The sequence below is a fragment of the Cervus canadensis genome, chromosome 31 (genome assembly GCF_019320065.1).
Source record: "Cervus canadensis isolate Bull #8, Minnesota chromosome 31, ASM1932006v1, whole genome shotgun sequence".
In the NCBI taxonomy this organism is placed as follows: domain Eukaryota; kingdom Metazoa; phylum Chordata; class Mammalia; order Artiodactyla; family Cervidae; genus Cervus; species Cervus canadensis.
Window position 1 is genome coordinate 40,796,249 of NC_057416.1, and position 16,377 is coordinate 40,812,625.

Genomic DNA, 16,377 nt, shown 5'->3' on the forward strand with positions numbered 1-16,377 from the left:
TGAGAGAGCGGGGGAGTGTGGCGGGCTGGGGAGAGGGGAGTGGTCCTCAGGTACCTGCAGGCCACCCGGAGGATAGAGGACCCGAGCGCGCGGGAGGAGAGGCGCGCTCGGCGCCGCGCGGGAGCTCGTCCCCACTGTCTCGTTCCTGGATGCGTCCCTCCGCCCCGCGCTCGCCTCCACTCCACGAGCCGCTCACTCGCTGACAGCCAGCCCCGGCCTCCCGCGCGTTCCTGGCTTCCCCGCGGCTCCCTCGCTCGCTCCCGGGCCCCGGGGCGCACCTGGGCCGGGCCGCGCCGGGGAGAGGCGCGCTGACCGCACCTGCCGCCCGAGCCCGGGGCCACTCGCCCGGCGCGCCGGGCCGTCCCCCGCCGCCGTGCGCCCCGGGGACCCCACCCCCGGCGGCCGCCCCCACCACCGATGCCTGGGCCGGGGCGCCGGGCTGCGGCCGGCAGGAAGATGAAGGGTTCCGCGGGAGGAAGAAGAGAGAAGCCGCTGGGCTCGCCCCCGGCGCCGCCCGGCCCCGGTAAGTTGAGCGCCCGAGCGGCGGCTGGGGAGTTGGCGGGGGGCGAGGCCGGGCGCGGGGGTGCGAGGCCGCCCCCGCGGGGTGTATTTGCACGCGGTCGCCTGCCTGCCGGGGACCCCCGCCGCCACCCCGCCCCCGCGCCGGCAGTCCCCGCGGAGAGGCGACGCGAACGGGGAGTGCGGGGCTCCAGGGTCTCCGGACACAGAGGCTGCCGAGGACCAGGGCGTCGGGGGCAGCGGAGGGGCGCAGGGGCAGCCTGGCCCGGCCATCGGGCGCCGGCGGGCTCGCCGGGCTGGACGCCGCCGCCCGTCTCCAGCGGGGCGAGCGCGGGGCGCGCTCCCTCCTCGGGCAAGCGGCGAACTTGGTGGGATAAGAGAGCAGCAGGCTGGCTGCCCCTCCGCTGTCTGCCTTTCCCCGTGAGACGCTGTTGAGCTGCAGGAAGTCTCTCTCCAGGGGCAAGGTTTCGACTTTTAGAGGGGTTGGGGGCCGAGGTCATATGGGCGCCCCTGGATGGCATCCACCTCCGGGGCCCCCGGACCCGGTTAGAAGTGAGCGCGGGGGGTCGGCGGTACCCTGCGACTCCTTGCCTTTTGGGGGAAGTTTTCTTGCGCGTGCAAACTGGGGTCCAGAGGGAAAAGAGCTGCGCCCGGGAAGGAGTCCCCCGCGGTGAAAGCCCGGTTCCGGATCTGAGACCCTTAGGTTTAGACCTGGCCGCGTCGCGCGACTTTCTGGAGGAAAGGCCGTGTCCTCCTTCAGCCTGAGCTCGGCTGGACAGGGAGGGACGTGCCCTTCCTGCATGTCAGCCTCTCCAAGACCTGGAACCCTAAACCGACTTCCGAGACCGCCTTCTGTGTGCGGGTGTGACTGACGGACCCTCGAGCTGGCGCTTTTCTGGGACATTCCGTGCTGCTTTCTGGAAATGCGATGAGGAAATGTTTCTTCTTCTGAGGCAGTTTGCTAGTTGGTCTGTTAAACGTGACTTTCACTGTCCGCTTCAGTCTGGTTCGCCGTGTCCCCTGCGATCCTCTGAACAGTGTCCGTGCCTCTGGGTTTTCGTGCCACCCCCTGCCTGGTCCTGGATAATTCAGGCCCTGGTCTCTGGCCTCCAAGCATGAAAGGCAAATGTGGGTCATTTCGAATTACGGAGATTGATGCAGCCCAGCATGGCTGGGTTCTGTTGCAGTTTCTTCTCCTCTCCTTGATGTTCCTCAGAAATGAACTTGCACCCTTTTGGAATGCAGCTAAAATATAGACTGGGGGATGAACACATATCTTGAGTTAATGTATCATCTTAGATTTAAATAAATGAAGTTTGGAAACTCTCTGGCATAGGAGAAAGTGACTTGAGCCAGAAGTTAGGACTTCTGGACTATTTTGCTCTGTGACAAAGTGGCCGAAGGCCCTTTGGGGTCACTTAATAGTAATAGTGACATCAACTTTCACAGCAGTAGTAATGACATCTAACATTATTCCCCACTCACTGTACACCAGGCTGTGTATTCAAGGCTTTATTGCGGCTGCAAATATCCCAAGAAGGCAGCACCTTTTCCATCTTCACTTTGTTGGGTAAGGAAAAGCAGGCTTCAGAGATAAATTTGGGAAAGGTCCAGAGTCAGTGTTTGGGAGCCCAAGACCACTGGACTCCAGAGTAGTTCCATTACCAGGACCTCTTTGAGACTCCTTTGAAAAGTGGGAGGACAACCTCTACATTCCAAGTCCCCTGAAAAGTTACTCAGGTGATGACAATATCAGGGACTGATTCATCCACAGCTATTTCAAATGTATTTTTATTGTAACAGGTGTGAAGCTTGTGACTTGAAATCACAGAGAGACAACTGCGTGGCATATATTTAATTGCACCTGCCAGCTCTAGAGAGAGCTAAATGACGTGCTCTTGGTATTTGCCGTGATGACAGTCCTTCCTTGAGCCCTGTTATTATCAATCAGTTATAGAGCTGTATTATAGCCCTTCTATTAGAAGTATGTGATTTAATACAACATCAAGCATATCTTTGAATGAATCTGTAGCATTATCCTGTGGTCTACCTGGACATTCTCATATTTCAGTCAGCTTATAATTAATGCTCAGATCCTAACAGGATGTTGAATTTAAGAGACACTAACAGCTTGTTTTAAAGTTTCATCTTTATTTCCAGCAGTATTTCCAAAACAATTACACCCCCTGCTGTGATTTGCTATTTACTAGGTGTATCAAAAGTTTAATAATGAAACATGTTTGCAATTCAACAAAACACAGTGTTTCATCTATAATAACAACTCTGGCTAAAAGATTCACGTCTAATTTAGGGTTGTTTTATTTGAAATTTAATTAAGACGTTGAGTTTCTTATTGCACTGCAAAGCGTATGCAGGTAGCTGAGTACACATCTTAGTTATTTCTTGTCGTCTCCAGCTTTATAAACTCATTGCCTGTGACTTCTTCAGATCAGTTTTGTCAATGCCTGTCTAGAGATTTTGAGTTCTGTTTTGTTTTTTAAACTAAGAGCAAGAGCACCAAATAAGATGTGTTTGTCATGTTTCTTCACAAGCTGTTGTTATGCTTGTTTGGGGAATAGTGATAAATCACAGATCTGATTTGGCTGTACATATGCAATTTTCAAATAAAAGTGTATCAGTCCGTTGGGACACTGTGCCATTAGTATTTCAGAAGTGGGAGCGGCTTTGGGAAGGAGAGGATCTCTGGGGAAGATCTTTTACTGTGTTTCATTGCATTTGCATGGTATCTTAATCTTTTCAAGTAAACTGACATTGCAGTGTACCAGTAAACTAATGGTTATTGCCATAGCTTCTCTATTGTTTGAGAGTTAAATTGTATTTTCTAGTAGTAACTTAACATCACATGATATATACATTGTTGTCTTTTGATATAGTTGAAGTCTTAAACACATATTTTGCCTACTGAAAATAATACATTTCTGAATATGTAAGCATTTTATCAGGAGTATAAAAATAGAACTGTAATAACTTGCCTAGAGGTTTTGTTTGTTTTTGAAATAATGAGGTTGTTATAGAGGCTAGCATATTTAACCTTAGAAGTAAAATATTGAAACTAACTATAAACTTGAATTGTTGAATTGCAAAATATTTTATGACAGTGGGAGTCTTTCAAATGAGTTAACCTTATAATTGCATGAACATGTCCTCCTGTGTTTTTAAAATTCAATATTTGCATAGTAAGACTAATCAGTTTTTATATTATCAGGCGATTTGAACAATCAGATATCTGAAAAGTGACTTAAACTCCATAAGCATCAGAGTCACACTGACATCACAGTTTGAAGAAACTAATATTGGGGAAGGATATGTAATTTTGAATGTTTCAAGAGCTGAGAACTCAAGGTGGATGACACTTCTTAGTTTTTTGATAAGGGCTCTAAAGTGAGAGTTTGAATAAAATGAAGCCTGTAGGTTGACAACCAAGCAAGCACTTAAATAACCTCTTAGGAAACCTAGATCAGCTCAAATCGAGTGCAGGCTGAGAATTCTTAAATATAATTAATCTTTTGAACCAGTGAATAACACATTGTAGATCAATTTTAAAATTCCAGTACATTAAAAATGTATTAATTTATATCTTCTAGGGCCTACTAAAATTAGCAATCACTCCCTTTCTGGAATAACCCAGCCTTAACTTTAAAAGAAAAATTGCAATGAGAAAGAAATTTGAGGATACTGAGAGGCTGAGGTGAATCAGATTCCTTCACCATCTTTATTCCATTTTAAATGCAATTTTTAATCCCACCTAGGTAATTCTAGACCACTTTTAGAATTCTGTCTAGGCTGAAGCCTCTCTTACTCCTAACCTGCTGATGGACAGGGAGAGGATGCTAGAACACAGTCCTAGATTGGAAGAGGGACATCTAGACAACTTAATGGCTTTATTGCATTACCTATAGTGTCATCCAAATAAGCAAGCAGGCAGCACTTCTATATCGGTATTTTAAGTGAGAAGTTTGCCATGAAGGTGTCCTTACTTTCCTTCCATGCAGTTATGTAGCCCATCTTCAAGCAGTACTCATCTTGGAATATCCTGAGTTTAACCCAATCTGTCTCCTTGAGAAGAAAATATATTACAGTTTAGCATTAGAGAAGTCTATTTGAGGAGTTTCCTAAGAGTTCCTCATAACATGGGGTCAGATGTTCTCAATTTAGTTTTCGTGTGATCTTGTCATGTGTTCTTTTTTTTTATATCTAAAGAGGTATTCACCACTATTTTATAATGTATTATTAAAATTATTAGAGATTTCTTTCTCCTTTAATAATTTCTCATCTACCCTCAAGAAATGAAAGAAAAGTGATTGAATGTTCTTATAATATCTTTATTTCCACTTAAACAGAGGGATACACACAAAACTCTAGAAGGCATCTTGAAAAATTGAGATTTTAAATTGCATTTTGTTGAGAACAACTTCTGAGAGTTTAGCCTGGGTACCAAATCTATCCAGATCAACAAGAATTTAAAGAACAGAGATTTAAGCTGCTGGATTGATTTTCAGGTGGTTACATATTTTACACTCATAGTAAAATGTGACATTAAACTCACAGAGACAAAATAGTCGATTAACAAGTAACATTTAAGGGCGTGAACTCAAGGAATAGAATGCCTGGGTTTATCTCCTTGTCTGTTCCTTAAAAGCTGTGGGAATTTAATGAGCTTTTTGTACAGCTCTTGGACTCCACGTCCTCATCTATAAAATGGTGATAATAAACAGTTTATCACACACACAAAAAAAAAAAACAAAAAAAACCCCAAAAACAAACAAACAAAAAAAACAGTTTATCACATAGGTGGATTGAAGGCTTAATGAGATGTGTGTGTGTGTGTGTGTGTATACACACATATATGGTGCTTTAATATTTGAATTACATATAAAGTGCTTCAAATAGTGTCCAGTACAGAGTGAATTTCCCATTGATGTCAATTGTTTTTAATCATCTTCATATATGTTTCCTGTGACTCCTGAACCAAATGTCCACCAACTTGGTAGCTTAAAACATCAGAAATGTATTCTCTCCCAGTTCTGGAGGTCAGAAGCCAGGAATCTGTGTCTCTGGGTCCAGATCAAGGTGTCAGCAAGGCTGTCAGGATGCTCGGGGGGAAGCTGTACCTTGAGCCGCAGGCGCTCCGTGGTCTGCGGTCCCCTCGCCCCCCTCCGCCTCTGCCTTCCCACCACCTTCCCCTCTCTCTGCTTTTCTCTAAGGAAGCTCAAGGACTGCATGTAGGGCCTACGCTGATCCAGGATGATTCCCCATTTTAAGATCCTTAGCTTAATCACATCTGCAAAGACCCTTTTCCCCAAAAACGTGATATTTTCCAGTTTCAGGGATTAGGGTTTGAAGTAACCGAGAGGAGTACACGGTATTTTGCCTACAACAGTCATCTTCCTCCTATTTTTTTATGGTGGTAGATGTATGATAAGACAGCAGAACTGACATAACTAAATTGTGGAAAGTGCAGAAAGGCCCGGAAATTTCATATTGTGACGGGCATGTACACACGGCTGTATTTGACTTGGATCACCAGCAAGGACCCAGTGAATAGCACAGGGAACTCTGCTCAGCGTCATGTGGCAGCCTGGATGGGAGGGGCGTTTGGGGGAGAACGGATACATGTATATGTCTGGCTGAGTCCCTTTGCTGTTCACTGAAACTACCACAACATTGTCAATGGGCTGTCAGTTCAGTTCAGTCACTCAGTTGTGTCCGACCCTTTCCGACCCCATGACTCGCAGCACGCCAGGCCTCCCTGTCCATCATCAACTCCTGGAGTCCACCCAAACCCATGTCCATCGAGGTGGTGATGCCATCCAACCATCTCATCCTCTGTCGTCCCCTTCTCCTCCCGCCCTCAATCTTTCCCAGCATCAGGGTCTTTTCAGATGAGTCAGTTCTTTGCATCGTCTGGCCAAAGTATTGGAGTTTCAGCTTCAGCACCAGTCCTTCCAATGAACACCCAGGGCTGATCTCCTTTAGGATGGACTGGCTGGATCTCCTTGCAGTCCAAGGGACTCTCAGGAGTCTTCTCCAACACCACAGTTCAAAGTCATCAACTATATATAATCAGCTATACACCAATACAAAATAAAAAGTTAAAAAAATTAAAGTATATTGTCTTAATTAATGTTTAAATTTAGACATTATTCTGGACCACAGAGTTCAAGGCGTTTGCTTCTTTTCTGTTTGTTGCATTTTCACATAATGCAGTCAGTAGCTGTCTAGCGAGTGATCACCATGTGTTTATAGAACGCCCGTGCTGGGGATATAGCCAACAGCGGCAGGAAAAGCGGGAGCCGGAGCTCCTGGGATGTCTGTAAGGAGCGGGTCCCCCTGGAGCCTTCCAGGCACAGACCCTCCCCGTAGCCTCTGCTGTTCTCCTCTGAAGTGCCCAGATGACGGTATCTCAATGACGTTTTCAGATGCTGAAAGCCACAACCGAATGGGAGAACTGAGCTACCTGATGATCTGGAGCGCATGGTCCCCACCCTGCTGGCACCTAAGGACTGATCGCCATCAATGAGAGAGCTGTGCTTGAGCCCATCATGAACCCTGGGATGCCCCCCTTTCACCTGGCTTTTAAAAGTCTTTGCCAAAATCCTCCAAGGAGTTCCGAGGGGATTTAGTGGGGCACAGCCCCCCGTTCTCCTTGCCTGGCCCTGCAGTAAATCTTTCTCTACTCCAGACTCCCACGTTTCCATTTGTTTTGTCTCAAAGTTCCTTGCACACAGGAACTTGCATTTGGTAGCGTGTCTAGTGTATAAATAACGCTATTCTACGCAACTGTTCAACTACACAACATTGTTCTACAAAATCAGTCCTGAATATTCATTGGAAGGACTGATGCTGAAGCTGAAGCTCCAATACTTTGGCCACCTGATGCAAAGAACTGACTCATTTGCAAAGACCCTGATGCTGGGGAAGATTGAGGGCAGGAGGAGAAGGGGACAACAGAGGATGAGATGGTTGGATGGCATCGCTGGCGTGATGGACATGCGTTTGAGCAAGCTCTGGGAGTTGGTGATGGGCAGGGAGGCCTGGCGTGCTGCAGTCCATGGGGTCACAAAGAGTCGGACACGACTGAGCGGCTGAACTGAACTGAACTGATTCTATACAACTGGGCTTCCCTGGTGGCTCAGATGGTAAAGAATCTGCCTGCCATGCGGGAGACCCAGGTTCAATCTCTGGGTCAGGATGATCCCCAGGAGAAGGGGATGGCATCCCACTCGAGTATTCTTTTCTTGCCTGGAGAATTCCATGGACAGAGGAGCCTGGAGGGTTACAGTCCATGGGTCACAAAGAGTCAAATGACTGAGCGACTTCACTTTTACTTCACGCTTTCTAGACAAATACTACCTTTTAGTGAGTACTTTTATTAAGTATAGTTGGCTCTTTGTGTTAGACCTTGAACTTTTGGGAGCAAAGAATTACTATTAAAGTCACTCTGGACATAAGCAGCTGAGCCAAGGACTAGCATACACACGGCCAGGAAGGGACAGCTTTTGCTCTCTGCTCCTCTGGTTGTGTTATATATGCCTTGAAATAAAATAGAGAATCAGGAGCCAATTTAACAAAAGAGATAAAAGTAAAAATTTAGAGAAAGAAACAGAATGTCATCAGTCACATAACATAATTAAGTAGAAATATCAATTACTAAAGTGTGGTGAATTGGACTTTTGGTTTAACTGAGAATTAAGAACTTTTCCTTGGAATTGTTTACTTCTAACAGGCATTAGTTTTAGGCCTTAGTGAACAGACACTTTATTATTGTTATTATTATTTTTTGGCTGTGTGTCACAGCCTGGGGGATTTTTGATCTTAGTTCCGTAACCAGAGATCACACATCTGCAGTGGAGGTGTGGAGTCTTATCCACCAGACCAGCAGGGAAGTCCTTTATTTATTCTTTACCTTTCCCCCACTTTTTTAGTGGTGAAATCCATGCAATGTGAAATTGACCATCGTAGCCATTTTTGAGCGTGCAGAGCTGCGGTGTTGAGTACATGCACATAGTTGTGCAATCCCCCCCCCCCAACCCCACATACATCTCCAGAGTTCTTCTCTTCTTGTGAAACGAGCGCTCTCTCTATACCCCTCAGCCAGCAGCTCCTCATTCCTATTCCCTCCTGCCCCCAGTCGCCGCCGTTCTGTCTGTGATTTCAGCCACTCTAAGTACTTCACAGGGGGTGGTGCCGGGTTTGTCTCTTTGTAGCCGGCTTATTTCACTTAGCATAGTGTCCTCCAGGCTCATCCAGGTGGTAGCATGTGTCAGAACTACCTTCCTTTTAAGGAAGCAAACATTCCATTGTGAGTGTAGACTGCCTTTCGCGGGGACTAGCCCTTTATTTCTCTGCGCTGCGTTTTGCTTACCTAGGCCTCTGTCGCTGGATGCTTCTGTGGCTTCCTTGCTTAACGTGCTGTGGGTGGTGCGCATACACAGGTGTGGAGACGTTGCTTTGAGACTGCGTTCAGGGCCTTTGGAGTATATCCTGAGGTGGGATTGCCGGGTCGTGTGGTCATCCTACTTTAAGTTTTTTGAGGACCCACCAGAACGTTTTCCTCAGTGGCGCTACCATTTTACATTCCGAGTACACACGGGTTCCAGTTTCTCCAAGCCCTGCCCACACGCCTGCTCTGTACCTGGCTTATCCAGAAGCCCGTATCAAAGCCTATTAAGGCATGAGGTGATGTCTCACAGTAGTCTGAATGTGCGTTTCTCTGATGACTCGTAGGTGGAACATCTTTTTATGTCCTTCCTGACCATTTACATATCTTCTTTGGAGCAATGTCTGTTCAAGTCATTTGCTTACATTTGAGTTGAGTCGTTTGGTTTTCTGGTTGGTGGCTCAGTGGTAAAGAATCTGCCTGCCAATGCCCGAGAAGTAGGTTCTATCCATGGGTCGGGAAGATCCCCTGGAGAAGGAAATGGCAGCCCACTCCAATATCCTTTTCTGGGAAGTCCCCATGGACAGAGGAGCCTGGTGGGCTACAGTCCATGGGGTCATAAAAAGTTGGACATGAGTAACAACATGAACAACAACAATGCATTCTGGAACTTATCTCCTGATTAGGCATAAAATTTGAAAACATTCCCCATTCTGTGTGTTGCCTTTTCACTCTGGTGATGTGTCTTTTGATGGACAAGTAAAAAAAATTCAGGAAGTCCAATTTGTCTGTTTTTTTCTTTTGCTTGTTGTCTGTGCCTTTGATGTCATATTGGAGAAACCATTGCCTTTTTTTTTTTAAACCTTTTTTGTTAAAGGGCTTAAGATGTTTTAAAAGCAATGTAAAATGTTGTTAAATTAAAAAGAGACTAGGATGAGAATGAATAAACTGCAATTATAGACTAAAGTATGAGTGATCTACCAAACATGATGTTGACTAACAAAGGCCAGAAACCCTCCCAAAGCATGATTCCATTCTGTAACATTCAAAACGAAGCAAAACGAACTTAATGACACATCATAGTTATTGGTGAGGGAGGGGGTAAGGTGCTAAAGCGTTGTTTCCTGATCTGGGTGATGATTACATGGGTCTATTCACTTGTAAAAATTCATCAGTTTGAATATACAATTTATGCACGTCTCTGTATTTGAGTTACACTTCAAAGAATTTAGAAATCAATTAATCACTTGCAAGCTCCTGATAAGAAGAAATTTCCTTAAGACAAAAGATATAGAAGGATACTCCAACCCATGCTCAGAGTATCTGCTGGGAGGATATGGTTCATAAATTTGACCCCTGTTTTTAAACAACCATCAGACCCACGGAAGCAGATATTGTCAGAATTCTGCCGTTCGGGAAAGACAGACCATTTCTCCTACTGAGGCCGAAGATGGTTTTTGCGGTGAGTCCCACTGGAGTGAAGTGAATGGTACGGTGGACTTCCTTGTTCTTTACCTCGGGGGGGCTTTCTCAGGAATCTTTCTTACAAAACACAGAGCAGTTAGTGACTGGGATGCCTTCTGGTCTGGCTTAACTTCAGACTTTTCAATTTCCAGCAGGATGGCACAGCCTTGTACCCTTTAGACAATGCTTTATAAATTTTGCTCTTTTAATGACACTCTGACTGTGCTTGCTTGCCAGTGAGGTGAGCCCATTCCTTTGACAAATTCCCCATGCCGATATTCTTTGCTATGAGTTGAAAGTTGGAACCAGCTGGACTCTTTAGGGAACCTGAGTAAATGGATCCTTTTGAGGAATGGTAAGGGTATCTTTGGGGTAGGAATTGTGGGCAAGTCCATATTTGCCTAAAGAATTAGTAAGCCAGGTGCAGTGAGTGAACTTGGATTTCTCTTGATAATTCAGTTCTTTATAGATCACTCTGAGCATCAGAAATTGAGAGAATAATAAATATGATATATAATAAATATAATCCCATTATGGTGGAGGCTGTGTTTTATCAATCTTTCTACCTCAGGAAATGTTTGTCAGTGCCTTGAGTAAAGTAGGTGTCCCCAAACATTTGTTGAATGAATAAACAATTGCGTTCTACCATGTGATAGCTCTAGAGTTTGAAATGGAAACCCACTCCAGTAGTCTTGCCTGGAATCCGTGGACAGAGGTGCTTAGAGGGCTAGCCCATGTGGTCGCAGAGTTGATACGCCTGAGTGTGCACATACACACACACACACGCATACTCACACACATGGTAGACATAGAACTTGTAGAAAATTGAGCTAAACAGTCTAAAGATACACTAAAAATTGCCTTAACGACACCAGTGTGGTTTCCCAGATTTTTATGTTTTATCAATGTCTCTCTCTTAAATAAAGGAGTCAGAGCTCAGTTACTATCTAATTGATGACTTTTTAGTAGGTTGAGTGAAGTTTTTTAGCATTTCATAAAGAAGAGTTTGACCTGAGGAAATTGCTTTCAAAAGACCGTTTTTTCAGTTCCCATGAACTTTGTGAGCACTTCGTATTTATAAAAATTCCTTTTTAATTAGTGGCATGATTCTTAATTATTTATTAATTATAAATTATGTCTGATGCCACTGTGTCCTTCTTTGATTCTTCATAAATAAAAAAACCAGGACAAGTTAACCTGAAGAGATGATACTGGAAAAAAAATTTTTTCTCTTTTTGTATCATAAATTAGAACATGTCTTCTTAATTTAAATTTTCAAAGTTAAAGAGAAACTACTCAGAATTCTGAAGAAGTTAGGAGAAATAATACCTTTCTTAAAAGATGGCCTACTTTAACAAGAGTAAAATTTTCCTAATTAGGATATTTTAGCATGCTTAAGAAAATTTAAGAAAAAGGAAATAATATTCAGGACAAGAAAGGTCATCGTTACAAATGATGGGGTTCACATTTCTATGTCCATTTAGAGCAAGTTTTTTCATCTTTTTTTCTCTTCTAATGCACATATTAAAATGTTACATTGAAATAATGTTTCACAAGGTACAAAGATGACATGTGAAATTTCTCATTGGTTTCTTCTCATAATTAGGTAAGTGTTACCGTTAGCCATATTTACCATTTTTTAAAAGATAAGAACATGAAAGAAAGGCCTTGTGGTTTTATGCAGGGCCAAATGACTCAGAGGTGGTAAGGCTGGGTCGTGAACTAGCCGGGTCTGCCTCCAAGCCTGAGCTTGCTGGTCCCAGTGGAAAGCTTCCTTCTCCGTCACATGCCCAGGGAAACCGCTTCGGAGGAGTCTGTCGTACCCTGGGACGATTGACTGGGGGACAGTCATCGTGTGTGAATGGAGTGGAGATGAGAACAATCGGTAAACGGCAGTACTAAAGGAGCACAACGGAACTTTAATTTGGAAATTGCTCCGAAATGTGCTCCACAATAGGCTTATGACCACACTCAGTTTCAATGCAGAGATAAACTCATTTTATGCAAATGCTAAAGAGACTTTGAGAGTCATTTGCTGCACCTTGATGTGGTCCTTAAGGAATATTGTCAGGTCCATTAATAAGTTTCTCAATTGATTAGGCTAATTTGGTACTCCAAAAGGCATCTCTCTATAAATTAATGCTGCCTGTTACATTCTGATTACAACAAGTTGCTAACTTGCCGTGCCCACGTGTGAAGGTTGTGTTTCTGCATTCTTCTGCTTTCCCTGCCACTGGCTTTCCCCTTGGTCTTGCCATGTGAGAACGGTGAATCATCTTGTCCATTAGCTGAGTCTGGAAAGTCTGTGTTACTCAATGAATTTGTTTTAACCCCATCCCTGTGATAATTTGAAACCTGGCAATTTAACTACTTTCCCAAATGTGTTTGTAATAAAAAAATAAAACAAAACGAAAAACTAGTTTTGTTTAGAGCAGCAAAAGGCTGCAATTTGTTTTTATCTTTCTACATCAAATGCACTATTTTAATCATTGACATCATATGTTTCAGAATAATAAAAGATTTAAGGTAAGAAGAGCTAGTGATCTCTAGAGGGGTGGCATAATCAAATAATATTAGAAGGCTCTCAGTTTTTCTAACCTGAAGGAAACAGAAATGGGCCAAGTGAGTGATTGATCCCCCTGCTTAGCAGAGTCTCCTAGGAATGCATGGTTACTTGTTTCTCTTTCAGGAATTCCCACTCAAAGAGAGTCAGATGTTAAAGTGGAAGTGTTCTTTATTTCTAACAGTGAAAATGCTAAGTGAATAGAGGGACCTGGCGGCTATCTAGACCATACCTCCCAATGCAGCATGCCTCCCACACGCCCTCCAGTAAACAGGGATGACTAGCGCATTGGTATCTGTTCCATTGTGAAATAAGTTTTGAGATTTCATGTCATTGCTTTGTCATTAGAATAAATAGCAATAAATCTGGGGAGCTGGCTTTCACTTGAGGAGTCAATAAATAGAGTCTAGTAGATGAGGATGGTAAAGTTATAGAAATTTGGTGGATTGCTGTAACGAAGATAGAGAATGTGGGGAAGTGTGATCTGCGGGAGGCTGCCATGTGACGTGCTGTACTTCTTGTGTCTGAAACTAGACTTGTGGTACTGATTCCATGAATACGGCTGTGTGTGTGTGTGTGTGTGTGTGTGTGTGTGTGTGTGATGTGTGTCTACAAACTAAAGTAGTTTAGAAGTCATTGAAAGGTTAATTTGAGGATGGCTTGGCATTCCTTTATGGAAAATAGTAAAAAAGGTTTGGTCCAAAATAATAAAATCATCAGGCCTGGGTTTTGAAGAAAGAAATCATGCTTTTAAAATAGTCAGGCAAAGTCTGGGCTTCCTAAGTAACTCAGTGGTGGAGAATCTGCCTGCAATGCAGATAACCTGGGTTTGATCCCTGGGCTGGGAAGATGCCCTGGAGAAGGAAATGGCCACCCATTCCAGTATTCTTGCCTGGGAAATCCCGTGGACAGAGGGGCCTGGTGGGCTACAGTCCATGGGGTGGCAAAGAGTCAGACACGACAGCGACTCACACACACACACAGAGCAAAGGTTGATTTGACTCTTGCTTTGTTGGTTCCCGGAATTTTTCAGAAAATGAAACAGGCTGTGGGAGTTCAGCTGTGAAGACTTGCCGGGATAACCCTGGGGATAGCCCCGCAAAGGAGACATTTCTGCAGGTGGTCAGGTGCTGGGACTTTAACAATCACGGTCATCCCAGACTCTCTTTTGTCATTCTGCTTGTCCTTCTTTTGCCTTCCATTCAAGTAAAAAAAAATGGTCCCATAAGCAATTTTGAGAACTGAAACCTACCTTAAAAATGCCCTTTTCTTGAAAACTATACTGCCTTTAATACATGCAGCTAATCATCTCTTATAACCCATGAAAACAAATAAGTCATATGGCCAAGCATCATCAATGATATGATACATTGGTTTGCTTACACATGACTCATGACTAATTTCCATAGCAGGGAGAGATTTGCTGTCTCTCTAGGGCATCATCTCCTGTCATTTCTCCTGGAATTCCCGCTGTCATCTCATACTGAGTTGATCGTTTCCTTCCAGAATTCAGCTTTGCTTTTTTCTGACCTGACTCTTTGAATACCAGTACTGGTTTCTCAGAGTTTAACTATTTCTGTGCATTTAAACAGCAGATACCAACCTTGACTTAGGCTGCTTTGCAATGATTTCTTTATTACTGTCATACGTTAAGGATCATGGGAACCAAGCAAAGGTCTTGAAGTTAATTAGTATTGTTACATTTATTTTTTATACCTCATGATTCCTAAGACAAAAACTAAATTCCATCAATATGCCCAGGGTAGCAGAATATCTGCAAATATTCAGGAAAATTTAGCTTTATTTTTGAGGAAAATACAAAAGCTGTCTATTTTATTTTTCCTTCCTTTAAAAGGCTAATACCAGCTCATTTTTAAGGATGTATTGGAAGAAAAAAATCTTGGAAGTTGCATGTTAACATTTCTGTGTATGTTTAAGTGAGTTGAATCAGTTGCAGTCTCTTTGTAGCATTGCCCAATGAGAGTAAACTAAAAATGACCACTTTGAGAAGTCATTCCACAATTATATTTTTATGTTGTTCCCAATTGCTAAGTCAAAATGGCCAATCATAGTTTTAGACTTTTCTCATCCAGGGAGCCAAAGCATCACATTTTTTTTGTTGAATGATAGAAAGGGGTCATCTGCTTGCATTTTTTTGGGTGTGGGCCTGAATTTTAACCAGCTGGCTTGGAGGGTGATGCCATCGAGTCATTCAGTCATATGGCTGATTCTAGTAACCGAAGAGATGAGTGTTTGCTTGGCCTTTTAAAATTTCACTGCAGCTGGACATCCGTCTCCGCTGCCGTTCGTCTATGCTCCCACTCCCCTTTCACGTAGTGCCTGCCTGACGTGGTCCTTCATGTCAAGTCTCCCGTCCAGTGCTGCTCCTGCATTCAGAATGTGATCTGGGTTCAGCTTCTCGGACGAAATAGAGACCCGTAGACAAGCGCATCTTCCAGCATTCTTTCTCTCATCTCCCACCACAGCTTGACTCGCAACCATCCAGATCACATCTCTATCACAGGAGGATTTCCACCCCGACCCTCGCTCACCTATTTCATGTCACACTTCCTCCCGGTGCCTCTGAGACCCTTCATCCATCCCCCACTCTCTCTCTTAAACCTTACTGTCTCTTTCCATCTGCCCTTCCTCCAGACCTGCTCACCTCTTCTTGTTATGAAGAATAGCTTCCTTTGAGCAGCTGTCCTAAATCTCCCTTTGGCATCATGGTCAGACTTTGAAAGGGCAGCCTCCATGCCTTCCCTTCATTTTCTCACCTTGATTTGTCATGCTTCTGAGACACTTTTCAATGATCACGCATGAACTTTGTGTCAAGTCCAAAGGTCTTCTCGGTATCATTTCTTCTTGAACATGCTGAAATATTTGATGCCACTGGCTGTCCCTGTTTTTCATTCAGCAGAGCTGATTGAGTACCCAATACTGTATAAGGTTACAGATTACAAATCTTAAAAATATAGATGAGATTCAACATTTTATTTCCAGGAACTCAAAGCTAACTGAAAGAGGAGGCAAGAAACCACTTAGAATATGGCATATCCAATGCAATCGTGGTTTAATCGATTTCCTAGTATTTTGTCTTTTCTTTCCAGTTGTCTGGAAGGATTGCAGTTCTCCACCCCCTTGAAGTTAGGTTATGACATGTTACCTGCTGTGGCTGAGAACATGTGAATGGAAGTCATGTGTCCCTCTCTGGCAGAAGACATTAAAAGCTGGTAGGTGGTAGGTTAGGTTCATGGAGACCAAAGGTGTTTTGGATGGTAGAGGCTTTGGTAGCTGCGATCCTGAGCCAGGATACGTTGGAATGGAGGCTTGCTGACCTAGGATGAACACGTTTTATGAGCAAGAGGTCGGTCTTTGCCTCTTTGAGACACTGAGGTTTTGGGATTTTTGTTACTGCAGCGTAGCACAG

General features: G+C 44.0%; 1 protein-coding gene across 1 annotated transcript in view; it reads left to right on the plus strand.

Moving 5' to 3' along the window:
* Window positions 1–16,377, plus strand: part of ZNF385D (zinc finger protein 385D) — a 921,658-nt gene continuing 905,281 nt past the window's right edge. The window contains exon 1 of the mRNA XM_043454129.1: window positions 1–523. Within this exon, the coding sequence (XP_043310064.1) occupies window positions 418–523 (106 nt within the window). The 5' untranslated portion in view covers window positions 1–417. The remainder of the gene's footprint in view (window positions 524–16,377) is intronic.